The following is a 15,233-nucleotide window of genomic DNA, read 5'->3' as shown; positions in this document are numbered from 1 at the left end:
TTATGGTCCGCCGAGGCATCTTGACCTTTGCGGGGGGATAATGGTACTTTGGGAGGTGCCGCAGAAATAGTAATCTTTTCCGGTAGCATAGAGGAGATCAGGTACTACAATTGAATTGTTGTGATATTGTTCAAGGAGACTAGGCCTGCCTAGAGGGAAATGGCTAGTTAATGCGAACAGTAAATATTGTATTTAACAGAGTATACGGCTAGAATGCAACACTTGAAGTAGTAGCCTATACCTAGCTAACGTGCTAGATTATAGCCTAGGGTGCCAGACAACCTCTCCATTCTTTTTGGTTCTTTTTAATTACCGCTCTGCCGTTGTACAGAGAATTGATAATAATGAGGGGTTCGTGTGATTTTTTGATGGAAGTGGTGGTAATACAACCAATGGTGGAAAAGGCAGCTCCCTTAAGTATAGTTTACTGCAATGCATGTCATCTTCTCAGCATTGAACCCTCGGAAAATGCATCCACAAAACCAGCGTGAATAAGCCCAGGCATCACGACACTCATCTTACAAGATCATCATTCCTGCTATGACGCTCGACCATCTCTACGCGCTTGCAGCTGCCGATCGTAGGCGGCATCTCAGGCTAACGTCACGAGAACAACGCGTACAAGTTGGACAGCGTTAATAAGGAGTATTTCTACCCATCGCCCTTGTATATCTCGCAGTGCATGGGGCTCTCCGACGTCAAAACTACACAAAAGTGACCAACTATAAGAAGGCTGTGTATCTTGTCACGGGACTTATGGGAGCCAAAGGGAGCCTCCATGCGCTTAGAGGCCGGCAACGAGATCAAGAACAAGCTAGAAGCGAGACTGAAAAATCCCAATTTGGCCCATCTTCCACGACGATGGTCCCAAACACTTCTAGCAGCGAGGCTAGAGCCTTTGAACGCTGTCGTATCTGTTTGTTCACGGTCGCAATCGAGGCTGCGCTTGGGAAACACAAGAGATACAGCACGGATGGTGTGGCAGATTGGTGTGATATCGTTTCAGCGCTGGAGGGTTGCCCTATCCTCGGCGAGCAGCTGTTCAGAAGGCAGAGCCCGCTTGAACAGTGGATGGAGGGCCACAAACCACTCACTGCGCTCGGCCAGGACCCCAGAATTTGCATGGTAGGAAGAGCCTTGGGAGTTTCAGCAAAGCCGACGCCTCTCCAATTTGAACAAAAGCACGGGCCGGTAACGAAAGATGGGAGTCGGGCCTAGCGAGAACTTCGCGGGCAAGTATCGCTTTGATGAACTCCAAGTCGCGCTGTAACTGTGTGGGGTACTTTCTCAGCTACATGACCTTTCAGCTCAGTAAGTATATTTGCTGTGCTTATAATGCTGGCTATTTAACTCACTTTTCTTCTCGCTCTTCTCCTTCTCTTTCCAAACCCGTACCAGGTTTCTATAAGCCGGACAGGTTAGGTACGTAGAGATAGTACCTCACGCGAAAGTGCTCTGTGATCACAGCACATTTGACCATGGCCACGCAAGGTGAGCAAGGGCTGGATGTCACGGAATATTCACAACCTTGTTATTGAGTGCAGAATGATCCTTGACTCACTTTCCGGGCGTTTCAAGTCAACATATGGCAACAAGTTCAGGAAAATGACCCATGAAGACAAAAGCAGTAGCTCGAAACTGGGCACTGCTGAGATTGAAAGGAGCTTCAATGCCTGGATCGACAACACTGGCGCTCTCGCGGACGATCCCAGCAGATCCCTCGATACGCGCCTGCACGCTCACCGCGATATCAAGGAGATGGTCGTGGATTTGCTTCAAATGCTCGTCAGGAATCTTGTATATCGTAAGTCTGCGTTTCGGATCTGCGACGCTTCCAAGAGCTCGAATACGCTAACAATGAATTTTTCAGTTGACAACCCCGATAGTGTCAAGCCAAATGGCCCGAGCGAGGATGGTTTGGAAGACGAAGCCAGGGATGCGATCCAGATGGCTGTCGGCGAACTTCACTTCATGGCAACTGTCATCCGCAGGTCTTCGTTACGCAGTCACGAGGACAGCCTCTCGCCTCATTTCCACCGGGATGATGACAGTTATTTCTCGGAGCAGGCCTGTCTACTATAAAGATGCTCGGCGCTCTCTGTGCGATCAGCTGGGAGCGTCTCTGGCTATACGCCGAAGCAAATTCTTGCAGATAATGCGCCATGAAGAGACGCCAGCCGTGCTTTCGGACAGGGACCACCTGGACGATGACACTGAGCCCTACGTCTGTCTCTCCGAGGGTTGTACCTCTCCCATGCTTTTCTTCGCCGACATGGAGGACTGGATGAGCCACATGATAACATTCCACTCGCCCGAGTGGCACCGTAAGATACACATGAGCACCTGGTACTGCGACGTCGGCCACGAGAATGTGCTCCAGTTTAACGACCACGAGAGCTTCGTGCGGCACATGAAGGACCCGGCGAACCATAAAGATCAGCGTCCCCCGACCAATCTACAGCTCGACACGCTGTCGAGCGATAAGCAAAGGTTCCTTGTTCGCGATGAAGAGTACTGCTGCCCCCTTGTGAGTGCGTTCCCGACACCCTGGAGCCAATGATCGCGAGCAGCGACCCCGACAAGATCCGTCGATTCCTACACGAGCACATTGCAGATCACCTTGAGGACCTCGCCTTCGAGATAATGCCTACTCTAGAGGAGGCCGAGCCCAGCGAAGATACACAATGCGAGGTCGGTGATGATAGTCATAGGCGACTGCTGGGCGGCGATTCCATGGCATCATATCCGAGTGGCCTACATGAGCTTCGACAGGAGACAAGCCTAGCTTTCGAGGACGGCTCTGACAGAGGCAGCGACGCGACAGGAATTACGGATTTGGTTTGCATGTCGAACCGTTCTATTGTTGAGGAAGAATGGGAAGAAGGAGAAGAAAAAGAAAGATGGGAGGAATGGAAAGAATGGAAATACAAAGCAGCTATAGGCCTACCTGGGCAAGAATGGAAATACAAAGCAGCTATAGGCCTACCTGGGCAAGACCCCATCCTGGATCACTTCGCTCGGACCCAGCGACAAACTAACCAGGTACGTGGTGGCGGTGGTCCTCTCGAGAACATCATGATGCTCGTATTGAACTCAGTGTCTCTATACCCATGAGTAGAGTTACTCTCACAACCTTATTAGAGCACAAATCCCAAGACTAAACCTTCTTCGCCGATACAGCTACCCCACCGACCGTCGCGGCCACAGTCTCGCCTATCAGAAGCGGATACTCTTATAGTTGAACATGGCGAAGGCAGACTTTTCGATACCACCGATTTTGTTGATCAAGAAGAGTAAATTTCACATATCAAGATTCTTATATTTGTATATCTGCTTGAATATGCTGTCATTGACTGACAATTGGCCGGTGCAGGATAAGAAGCGGTCGAAAATGGTTCAAATGTTTCGATGCAATCAGTGATCAGCTACCAAGCAGAGCAGAATCACAAGATAAGAGAATTAGAATCGGCGTGCTAGATACGGGAATCGATTTGGAAAATGCCTATATTTCCCAACAGCGTGACAGAATTCGCTGCTGGCCTCCGGAGGCCAACCACCACGACAATGACGGCCACGGAACTCACGTGGCATATTTGCTCCTGCGATTGGCCAAGCACGCTGATCTACGCATCTGCAAAGTCACTAATTCAAGATGCATATTGGATGTTGATATCCAACGGATCGCTGAAGTGTGTACAACCATGGCAAAGAAGATCCACGTCATATACTATTCCGCTAATCCCAGTCTCACACCAGGCAATCATTCACTCCTCGCAAAAGGGCGATCCTAGGAGCGAAGATCATGTCGATATCCTTACTCTTTCATTTTGTTTCCCTAGATACGATGACGTACTCAGGCCAATCTACCACGCTATCCTTAAGGCACAAGCGAACGGTGTCATCATTTTTGCAGCCTCGGGCAACGAGTGTGGTGACGCAGGTCTGTCCTGGCCTGTCTCGCTGTATGAAATGGGCAATGTGATCCAGATCAGTTCATCAGACGGCAAAGGCCCACCCTCTGGCTACAACCTCAGACTTGATATTGGCCGCTGGATTTGCACGCTGGGCCAAGGCGTCCCATCTTGCCAGTTACAGTTAGGCACTGAATACCCGATTTACAGAAGCGGGAGTTCGCTTGCGACTCCAATAGCTGCTGCTATAGCCGCTATCATACTTGGTATTGTCGATCATGCCTACTCTGTCCTGTTTCCGCAAGACATGATAGTCCTCTGGTCTCAGCTCCGGACGCGTTTAGGCATGGAAAAGATATTGTGTGAGACATGTACAGAGGTGGGTCACAGGAGTTCATCTTCTCCCATCGCTCCTTGGTTCTTCTTTCAACACACCGAGGTCATACAAATGCAGAGAATACGGAACATCCTTTCGAATATTCGTGATCAAGAGAAGGCATATATCTGCCAGTTATATATATATGTATTAGAGATGGTCGCTTAACCAAGATCCCATCACTACAACGTACACAGGAAACATGTCCTATGCGATCTTTTGCCGTCGATCCTTGAACTTTCCTTAACTATAATCCATCATCGTTGAATGTAACTGTCAATATATCTTTGCTTAGGTATATAACTTATTTCCGGTGTCAGTGGGAACTTAAGACTTATGTACATACCTACAGGTATCTTGTATTTGGACGTGAATGAACTAAGCTAAAGCATAGGTACCTTAGGTAATTATTAGAACCTTGTTTAGTCAGCAATATCACTGGCATTCATGTATGTCTAGGTATCTACAATTTTTCGAAATAATCAGTCCTCCTATTAAAAGGAATTCGGGCGATTATCTGCCTCATACGCATGATGCGGTGGCATGTTCCTGCCTCCTCATTGGTGTCCACTAGCAGTAACGGAGAAATATATACTGGCTACTACAGGTATATGACCTCGCCATTAGGCATCGGTGGGACTTCATCTCCTAAAAGCTCGTGCTAGCCTTTTTGTTTACACTCTCTCCGTCTCTCACAATCGGGAACTAATGATTTAAGACTCTCGAACAATATGTTTGGCTTCATGTGATAAACATGCGGCTACAGAGCACGTCAGCTTCTTTTTTTGCCGCCAAGGAATTACAATTAAGAGCTTCAGACGCAGGCGTTGTCTCAGCTAGCCCGTTTTAACTCTTAGGCTTCTAGTATTGGGGTCTTCGTTTCGTAGGGTTAAGGCTAGCTAGGTCTCGAGCTACCCGGGAAAGTATGTAGGCTCGTACGTAAGATGCTCCCATCACGGGTACAATTACCGTTAGTTACAACTACCTAGCTAACAGGAAACGACTTTGGGAAAACCCCCACAATATGAACCTCGTCTCTAAATAAATGGCGACAACCCCAGAATCGCAAAGAGCCTGCACGTCAACAAGAACAAGGCCCCCGCCGTGGGCGACAGTAATTAACAATGGCTGCCAGACACCTTCTACAAGTTTTAATGTTATTGGCATACTCTCTTCCCCTCAGCCAATGTGCCCCGGGAAGTGGCCGCGTCGAACTCCCTTCTTTGCTCGACGCGACGCTGGATGAGCTGCAGTCGGGCCTCAATGCCGGACATTTCACCAGCGTGGACTTGATCCGGGCCTACACCGCCAGAATCGACGAAGTCAACTCGCGGCTGCACGCTGTCAACGAGATCAACCCGGATGCTGTTTCCATCGCCGCACATCATGACGCCTTGAGATATTCTGGAAATCTCATCGGCCCGCTTCACGGGATCCCAGTCGTGATCAAGGACAACATTGGCACGGCCGACAAGATGAACAACACGGCTGGGTCGTACGCGCTTCTGGGCGCCGAAATCCCAGAGGACAGCACAGTTGCACGCAAGCTACGCGAGGCTGGCGCCATTATTCTCGGCAAGGCTAATCTAGCGCAGTGGTCTGGTGCTCGTGGAGATATTACCCAGGGATGGTCTGCGTATGGCGGGCAGTGCATCGGCGCGTACTACCCCGACATGGACCCCGATGGTTCTTCGTCTGGCAGCGGTACCGCGGCCTCGGTTGGTTTGGCCTGGGCGGCACTGGGAACCGATACGACTGGTTCCATTGCGGATCCATCGAGCAAGCATAACTTGGTCGGAATCAAGCCCACCATGGGGCTGACGTCGCGGTATCTCGTCGTTCCCATTTCGGAGCACCAGGATACCGTTGGACCAATGGCGCGAACGGTCAAGGATGCGGCGTACTTGTTATCGGCCATTGCTGGATCTGACGAGCACGACAATTACACGTCTGCATCGCCGTTTGGAGATCAAGTGCCAGACTATGTCGCTGCTTGTAAGGGCAAGGGTCTGCATGGGAGGCGGATTGGCGTCCCTCGGCATATGGTGCAACTGGGGCCTAACAAACCTAGCGATTATATGCTTGGGATATTCGACTCTGCGGTGGACGTCTTGCGAGCTCAGGGTGCTGAAGTTATAGACGACATCATCCTGCCTGGCGCAGCGGACTTGCTGAACAGCAAATACAGCCCCTTTGTCACAGGCCCAGACATAATGGCCAACATACCTCGATACTTTTCGCAGCTCAAAACGAACCCTAATAATATCACTACAATGGTTCAACTACGCGAATTCATCCAAAACGATGCTCGTGAAGGGTATCCCGAGAAAAACACCAGTTCTTGGGACAGAGGCATCAGCAGAGGCTACGATAATACCTCGCCAGTGTGGTGGGGAAACTACACGGCCCAGGCAGAGCTCGCCGGCCCTCAGGGAATCGCCGGCGCGGTGAAGAAGTACTCTCTCGATGCTATAGTCCTGCCCACGGAATATCTGAGCAAGCTTGCAGCTCCTCTAGGCAATCCGGTCATTTCAGTGCCTGTAGGACGGACGCCCGACGACACGCCTCTGGAGAAGAATGAGTTTGGAACTTTGAACATCAAGGGTCCGAACCAGCCGTTTGGGCTGGGTTTTACGGGCGCGCGGTTCAGTGAGGAGGTACTTTTTGAAATTGCGTATGCGTTTGAGCAGGCGACGATGGTGCGCAGGACGATTATTCCTTATATTCAGCCAAAGACGGAGCTGAAAGACATTGTGGGAAAGAGACAGGATACAAATGGGAATTTGGAGTTGTAGATGAGTGAGCGAGCACTCTAGATAAGCGATAAGTTCTATTGATAAAGAATGCTTGATTTTGCTTGAAGAATAATAAACATGTTGGTATATGAATGCTTGGTTATAAGACTCTCTCGAATGTTGGTCATATAGTATATAGATTTATAATAAGTAAGATGCGCGCCTCCTGTGTGTGCTATACCTAAGGCACATATAACATATGGTTCAACCCCTCATTTCTTCCAAGGCTTCAACGTAAATGGCGTCTACGTACGTGACGCTGCTGCGCATTTACATGGGCGCCATGTACAAACTGAGCGTTGCGGCTCTGCTGATAGAACATTGGATCAGCTCTCGGGAGAGTCAATGCGCTGGCGGGAGTGGAGTCACTAGCAGATTAGCGCTCCAGCTGCCTTCCAGGTTGTTTCGACCTCAACTCAATGAAATCCAGTCCCGAGGCGCTATGCCACTATTGCCTTCAAGGCTACAGAATCCTACATACGTGTACTGACACCAGCTAACACGATTGGCCGGATGCATCCGTTTCCGTGCGGAGCATCATGGATGCTTTACTTATCTATACTGTTTACTTTGCCAGCACTAATTCGACCATTTATGTAGAGTCTGGAGGCTTTTCTGGCTTCGGGCCGTCCCGCCTCTGGTTGATCCAAGTTGGCGCGCTGGACAAGGAAAAGCCAACTACACGAGTATGTACTTAGTTGCATGTGACCACCATTACAGGGCAGGGGGTCTTATGTAAATGAGTACATGTACACAGCCCATAGATGAGAGCTATTGCGGCAAGGCTAGCCATTCATTCGTCTGTATTGGACACCGAAACTGAAGATGCAGAACGCTAATCCTTAAATGTTGAAATAAACATCCCTTCAAAAGCCTACCGCTGACATAACGTCGTACGCGAGCCTCGTCTGTTAAACCCCGCTCTCCCCAAGTGTGCCTTGCCTTTCCCCCGCTCGTTTACCATTAGACAACGCCCTATTCACTCGCTCGCCGCATATTCGACTTTCCCTTACCGTTTGCTGTTCGTCTGACTAGCTATCGTGTATAGTGAATATAGAGTATATGTTCACCAAGAAACATTTAGAGAGCAGACATCTTAGGGGCCAGAGATATCGTTGCATCTGGAGTTTTGTAGAGACTCCTAGGTAAGAGGTACTAGCATCCACGAATGGCCAGATGTAAGAATCTGAAGCTGACTGTCGACAACTAGTATCATTCCCGATATTTGCCTTGCCAGTCGTCGCCAGACAGCAACATGGGTACTAAGGTGGACATTAACAATGATCTCCCCGAAGTACTAGTAAAACACAATCCACCCGAGGCCGATAGGAATCTTCTCAACGCCAAGAACAACCCCTTCAGACTCATCAAATCCGCGGAAACAACAATTGGCAAAATAATCTCTCAATACGAATATCAAATCGAACACCTCGACGACCTTCCGACTGAGTTCGTCGAAGTTAATGCTTGTTTGCCTCAAACAAAAGACGTTCTGAACCATGCCATCAATAATATAATTTGGGACGAAGCATCTAGCGAGTCCATTCAGCCCTTGGCTGCTGGACTCGAATCAAAAGTGAAGAAATTACAAAACATATTCACTCAAGTTGCAAAGGAGACGAGAATTCCGAATGGTCAAACTGTCTTGGAATGTTACATCACTATTCTGCGACCTTTAACGAACCACAAGTCGCACCATGTGGAAGTACTTATGCTTGGCATCCTCAGAGACCTTGAGACATTGTTCAGCAAAAGGCCCCTGAAACCAGGCTGCAGCCAAACTTTCGAGCTCAATGGTGTCATTGAGAAGATGTCTCAAGTGAAATCATCCGTACAAGAGTCAGATCTTACAAAAACCTGGCCAAGTAACGTTCAGAATAACAGCTCTGGTGCAACCGGCCATCAGTATAACGGCAAGGGACATATCATATATGCTGGTGCCGGTAATTATACTATTAACAATCACCATGGTACGAAGCAATAGATCAAATATCCAGATCTAATTAAAAACCGACTGACTCTTTCTAAATTGAAGTTTCCGTGTTTCGTGACGATACCACTGGGAAGGGTATGAACCGACCTCGTGACATCTCATCTCAAATGGATGAAGGGAATATACCCCCGGATGGTAATCTGGCGACAAGCGGTCAGGCTGTAGCTCATAATCAACTGCCGTATCGGCAAGATCAGGCATATCTCTCGGATTCCCAAGCTGTAAGCCAAGGTATCGCGATGAATAGAGGTCGACCACGTGGTCGACAAGATTTCCAGATCGCAATCATCTGCGCGCTACCACTCGAATACGATGTGGTATCTCTTCTCTTTGACCAGTTTTGGGACGAAGATGAGTCATATGGTCGCGCGCGCGGCGACATGAACACGTACACAACCGGCCGCATGGGACAATACAATGTTGTGCTTGTTCTTCTTCCCAATATGGGGACCATTGCTGCGGCTGGAGCAGCAGCAAGCTTCAGGTCAAGCTACTCCAACCTACAGCTAGCATTTCTAGTTGGCATTTGCGGCGGTGTGCCATGGAACGGAGAAGACGAAATCCACCTAGGTGATGTCGTTATCAGCAAATCCGCTGTTCAGTATGATCTAGGCGACCAATATCACAAGGCATTTGTGATTAAAGACACCGTCGATGACAGTCTCGGTCGACCAAATAAGAACATCCGCAGCCTAGTGAAAAGCTTTGAGACCGAACGTATAAGGGATCAACTACGGCAAAAGGCATGCTTATACTTGAAAGACATCCAGAGTGCAGCCGCACGGAAGCGACGACGATTCAACTACCAGTATCCTGGGATTGACAAAGACAGGCTTTTTATAGCAACATATCGACACAAGCATAGAGGCACACAGGCTTGTAACTTCTGTGATACCCAACCCGACGGCTTTTGCCAGAAGGCAGCCCAGACATCTTGTGCTGAACTTGGATGTGATGAGACACAGCTGGTGAGTAGATCGGATTTGGAGACAAGAGGCGCACCTGAAGAGCCTGAAATTTTTATTGGGCGTATAGCTTCTGGAAACATGGTGATGAAGTCTGGTGAGCATCGAGACAAAATTGCTAACGAACAAAACGTAATTGCTCTTGAGATGGAGGGGGCAGGTGTATGGGATGAGATTCCTTGTATTATTGTAAAGGGCGTGTGTGATTACGCCGACAGTCACAGAAATGAGTTGTGGCAACGGTATGCTGCTGCCACGGCTGCTTCGGTCATGAAGGCTGTACTTGGGCGATACATCATGACGGATAGGTGAACATACTGTGTCAATCTAGATGATCCCTTTATGTCTCATGAAAGCTTGTAATTCTATTAACTTGAAAAAATATCATGCAGTAGCTAATGGATGGGATGCATGTAGTTGTGACTACACAATTCGGCTGCAGAGATCTAGCACTGAAAGGCTTGATGAAGCCAATCATTGACCTTGGATAGATGCTTATTAGAGCAATATGCATGTATTACAGCCATCGTTCAATGTTGTTTACAATAGTGAAAGTACCGCTAGAGAAAACAAGAAGCTACACATTAAGACTTCCCCGTCCCGCCATAACCCAATCTTGTTTGTTGGGTACCTATTGGGCTCGAAATTCTAGGCTGATCAGGCTGATCAGGCTGGCCAGGCTAGGCACCGCGTAAGTTTGGCGCCCAACCTCCCATGGAAACACACATCACAGTCCCTTGCATCATATTCTACTATTAGATGGGATTGGCCCACGCGGCTCACACTGCTCCATGGACGAATAAGCTACTAGCTTTCATATGGGAGCCTCAGTTGGCGCTTCCCCTCTTTTTCATGCCCCGTGCTTGATAAACCATCTTCCTTTCCTCGTGTGTCGACGCATCAATATGTTTTTCCGACTAATCTATATCTTGATTCTACAATTTTGGCTTACATGAGTTTTTTCATAGCAAGAATATCCGGTCTTGCAGAATCACCCCAACGTTGATTTGGGCAAGCTGCAGGGAATTCGACGCGGAAGCTAGAGACTACGGCATCGCTTCTCAGCAGCACAAGCCTTGATTCGCACGAAGATCAAAATGGAACATGGCAATGGGGATAACAATGCTCAGCACAATGCCCCAGGCGGAACAGGCCACCAGTATACTGGCCAGGGACAACATATTTACAGCGGCGTTGGTATGACAATTAATAACAACGCAGCTGCCCATACATTTGGTACGAAATTATCATAAATCAGTTGGGAGTTTCTTTCAAATAACTAACCAAGCTACCCCATATAGAAAACTCCCGGGAGAAAATAATCCAAGCTCTTTATACATCGCCATACCTGCAGAGAAAAAATCGGAATCCCGACCGCGTTACAGGAACATGCGAATGGTTTTTGAACCACGCCGACTTTCACCACTGGCGAGACAGCACATCTTCCTCTATGCTCTGGGTATCCGCAAATCCCGGCTGCGGAAAGTCTGTTTTGGCCAAATGTCTGGTTGATGAACTCAATACTACAGAAGAAAGAACCACCTGTTACTTTTTCTTCAAAGATGACTTTGAGGATCAGAGAAGCGCGAAAAGCGCCATTAGCTGCATTTTGCACCAACTCTTTACGCAAAGAGAGAATATTTTATCTGCCGAGATCATAAAGCGATTCAAGTCTTACAAGGCGCCTCTCGCTAATTCATATTACGATCTTTGGGCGCTCTGGGACATTTTAATCATGGCTTCACAAGAGAGAAATGCAGGCGAGATAATCTGCATCCTCGATGCGTTCGACGAATGTGAGAATCAGGACCGACAAGATCTTGCCAAGATTGTGCGCGGATTTTATATTCAAAGCAGCACCACTAAGCAAAGTGTTAATTTGAAGTTTCTTGTAACTAGTCGCCCTTACGATAAAATTCGGCGGGACCTAGTCCCTTTCAATCTTGAGAATGTCCCGGTTATCCATTTGAAGGGCGATGGGGATAAAGAAATAGAAGAAATTGCGGAAGAGATCAATCTGTTTATAAAGGATAGAGTCTCGCAAGCTCGAAAAAAGTTTGGTCTTACAAAGAAGGAAGAGGAGCTGCTTTTGCACGGGCTAGAAGCTGTTCCGAATCAAACATACCTATGGGTCTATCTCACCTTGGACTGGATTGAGACTGAGATACACAACAAGATCAGCGAAACGAAGATACGCGACGCCATTTCCATTCTACCTCGAACTGTTGATGAGGCTTACGACAAAATTTTAGCCAAAAGCACAGATGCAGCAGAAACCAAGAAACTGTTACACATTGTGGTGGCGGCCGAACGACCTCTCACTCTCGACGAGATGGACCTGGCACTAGCAGTTCAACAGCATGATTCTTATAAAGACTTTAAGCGGAGACCCAGTGATCGCTTCAGAAAGTATATCCGGGACCTTTGCGGCCTTTTTATAAATATCAATGATGAAAAGATCTATCTTCTTCATCAGACAGCGAAAGAATTTCTAGTCCCAATAGGTCATTACGATAGCCATCAAGAGATTACAACACAACGAGGACACGTGTCTCAAATTGACCTCCACAAGCAGCTCACATGGAGGTCTTCACTTATACCAACAGAGTCCCATCGCATTATTTTTCAAGCTTGCGCTTGGTATCTACTTTTCATTAAATTCCAGGCCTCCCATTGTAAGTTCGAGCACAAACGTATTTTTTTTGGAGATGAATTTCGAACTGGCTGCTACCATGCATTTGTGTTTCTCGATTATTCTGCAAAAAGCTGGGCTACGCATTTTCGTGCGTCAGGCATCGAAGGAACTGAGTTCAGAGAGCAGCTGCAGCAAATTTGTGACACAAAATCGGAACTTTGCTGGACTTGGTTCAGTGTTTACTGGGTGGACAAGCACCCTGGCACCTCTCTTCCTTGGACTTTTACGCCACTTATGGTCGCCTCTTATCTGGGAATAGAAACCCTTGTCAGACTTCAGCTCCAATCGCTTTACGTTGAATTGGATGTTGTTGACGACATTTTTCGGCGTTCAGCTCTCTCTTGGGCATCAGAGAGTGGATTTGAGAGCATAGTGAGGCTCTTAATCCAAGGTCCAATATTCAATCTTATAAACATTCTAAAGAGCGGTTTCCGCCCATGGCTCTTTAAAGGTGCCACAGTCGATACCGAAGACACAACGATGAGAACGCCACTATGTTACGCCTGTCTAAATGGCCATCTATCTGTTGTACAGATATTGTCTAAAGCAGGGGCTCGCGCAGACTACAAAGATGAAATAGGAGGAACACCAGTCACTTACGCTCTCTGCACCGGACGGCAAGACATAGCCAACGAACTGACAAAACAAGCTCGGGAATTTTCAGTAAGTGAGATTCGTGATGAGTTACTTCAATCAGCTGTGAAGAATGGGCATGAACTCATTGTCCAACGTCTTCTCGATGGCGTTGCCGATATAGAAGCAGTAAACAAGGACAACGAAACGCTTCTCTTTATTGCCACGCGGTGCGGGCATGCAACTCTTGCTCTACTTTTGATAGAAAAAGGAGCCAGTACAGAAGCAAGAAATAAAGATAACGAAACGCCTCTCTTTATTGCCGTTCGGCATGGGCATATAGCTCTTACTCGGCTTTTCATGGATAGGGGTGCTAATAAAGAAGCAAGAGACAAGAATAATGAAACGCCTCTCTTTGTTGCTGTTCGGCATAGGCATACAGCTCTCACTGAGCTTTTAATAAGCAGGGGTGCTAATAAAAAAGCAGTGAATAAGAATGATGAAACACCCTTTAATATTGCTGCTTTGCTTGCGGGCGATGATCTTCATTCAGGTCCAACCTTTTGGTAAATTCAGGTACATACTTGTTAATATATAGCTCAATAGTCTTCCGGTAGCTAATCCTTCTTATCTTTAATAGGTCATAAGCCCAGCCAGCATAGCGATAAAATATAAATGCTATATTTAAGAGGGTTTCCTCCTGGGCATAGAGGGATAAACTATATCCAGAAGGATAGGAAGGGTAATTTTTGCAAAAAAAAGACAGCTAGAGAATTCCAACGCACAACAATATGGATTGAACACTATTTTTCTCTCGGTAACATAATATCAATCTGGAAAACAAGAGTCTTTGGTCATTGTCGTTGATGTATCCGGCTTCAAGGGCCAATTGTTTTTCCTACCTAGTGTTCAAGGATTATACTTATTTGAGAGTCAAAACTGTGTTTATGCCGACTGTACAGTCAAAAATGAAATTAAAATGAATCTTAGAAGACAAAGCAGCGCGACTAATTAAAATCCAAAAAGGTAAAGTGATGAGTACCTGGACATAAGTCAAACCTCGCCATCCGTGCTAAATCGCCAATGTCTCTTGGCGGAAAAAATACATGTGCAGACAGATGGCCTCCCATCAATTGGCCCATGTGAGCAATAGCTCAACCGCGTCATAGACCAGCTAACACGACTGTTAATATGCTAACAGCCACCTCTTTCGATTGCTACTCCTCACTGGAAATCTACTCGTCTCTCTCTTCACATCCATTATTGTTAGCGATTTCATCACGTGATGGAATAAGCCGATGTAACCAACAGCCAAAGTCAGCCCATCCTTCAGCTGGCGCTGAAAATGACGCACCATCACATATGTCTAAACATCAATCATCACGATCGTAATTCATAAGGTCTGTACTATGGCGACCAGAGCATTCTTTGACCCGGTGGCCGCGTTGCGAGCGGCGCCGTTGCTCACATCGACTTGCACGCTCTGGTGGGCGTTGGACGAGCACTTTTTCCTCAGCATCTTCAACAAGCCAGAGATCCGCAGCAAAAGCAATGAGTTGCTGCCAACCTATTTCAAGGAGTTTTTCGAAGGAGGATTGAACCGAACACTTGCACTTCTAACTCTCACCATCTCATCCACCATGGCTACCTGTTTCGTAAACCACGGATACCACTGGGCCAACAAGTCTCTGCGGTGGTACACAGCTGGAATGGTATTGGCAGCCGGTCATCTCGCTTTTGTGCCAGCCATCGCACCCAAAATTAAGGCAATTGTCGAAGACACCTCCAAAGGAGAGAGCACCAAGGATCTAGAGAGCTGGCTGAGCGTCCACACTATCCGGACTTTGACGGTTGATTTGGCGGCGTGGGTTTGCTTTGTCATTGGCACTGCGCGCGAGATTCAAGGCGATGATTAAACAGTTGAA

The 15,233-nt window shown here is 47.5% G+C and overlaps 5 protein-coding genes across 5 annotated transcripts; all 5 read left to right on the top strand.

Annotated features, from left to right (window-relative positions):
- Nucleotides 1–1,506: 1,506 nt before the first annotated feature.
- On the top strand, nt 1,507–2,082 carry TGAM01_v202053 (hypothetical protein; the record flags this gene model as incomplete). The annotated part of the gene is made up of 2 exons (XM_018800283.2): nt 1,507–1,804; nt 1,871–2,082. 2 exons carry the CDS (start codon nt 1,507–1,509, stop codon nt 2,080–2,082), a joined length of 510 nt encoding a protein of 169 aa, XP_018666425.2.
- A 1,457-nt stretch (nt 2,083–3,539) lies between these two features.
- Nucleotides 3,540–4,455, top strand: TGAM01_v202052 (hypothetical protein; the record flags this gene model as incomplete). The annotated part of the gene is made up of 2 exons (XM_024548907.1): nt 3,540–3,689; nt 3,757–4,455. Coding segments are annotated over 2 exons (849 nt in total), but the record flags the coding sequence as incomplete, so codon positions are not given.
- Nucleotides 4,456–5,411: 956 nt separating this feature from the next.
- TGAM01_v202051 (amidase) lies at nt 5,412–7,082 on the top strand (the record flags this gene model as incomplete). The annotated part of the gene is made up of 1 exon (XM_018800282.1): nt 5,412–7,082. One exon carries the CDS (start codon nt 5,412–5,414, stop codon nt 7,080–7,082), a length of 1,671 nt encoding a protein of 556 aa, XP_018666424.1.
- A 2,070-nt stretch (nt 7,083–9,152) lies between these two features.
- TGAM01_v202050 (hypothetical protein) lies at nt 9,153–10,352 on the top strand (the record flags this gene model as incomplete). Its single annotated transcript, XM_018800281.2, has 1 exon — nt 9,153–10,352. The coding sequence occupies one exon, from the start codon at nt 9,153–9,155 to the stop codon at nt 10,350–10,352; it is 1,200 nt and encodes a 399-aa protein (XP_018666423.2).
- A 785-nt stretch (nt 10,353–11,137) lies between these two features.
- TGAM01_v202049 (hypothetical protein) lies at nt 11,138–15,224 on the top strand (the record flags this gene model as incomplete). The annotated part of the gene is made up of 4 exons (XM_024548906.1): nt 11,138–11,276; nt 11,342–13,107; nt 13,270–13,538; nt 14,729–15,224. The coding sequence occupies 4 exons, from the start codon at nt 11,138–11,140 to the stop codon at nt 15,222–15,224; spliced, it is 2,670 nt and encodes an 889-aa protein (XP_024406309.1).
- Between the last annotated feature and the right edge of the window lie 9 nt (nt 15,225–15,233).

This window comes from Trichoderma gamsii (assembly GCF_001481775.2).
Source record: "Trichoderma gamsii strain T6085 chromosome Unknown Scaffold_5.2, whole genome shotgun sequence".
Taxonomy (NCBI): domain Eukaryota; kingdom Fungi; phylum Ascomycota; class Sordariomycetes; order Hypocreales; family Hypocreaceae; genus Trichoderma; species Trichoderma gamsii.
Note: the sequence above shows the minus strand (reverse complement) of the source record. Positions and strands in the feature narration are given on the sequence as shown.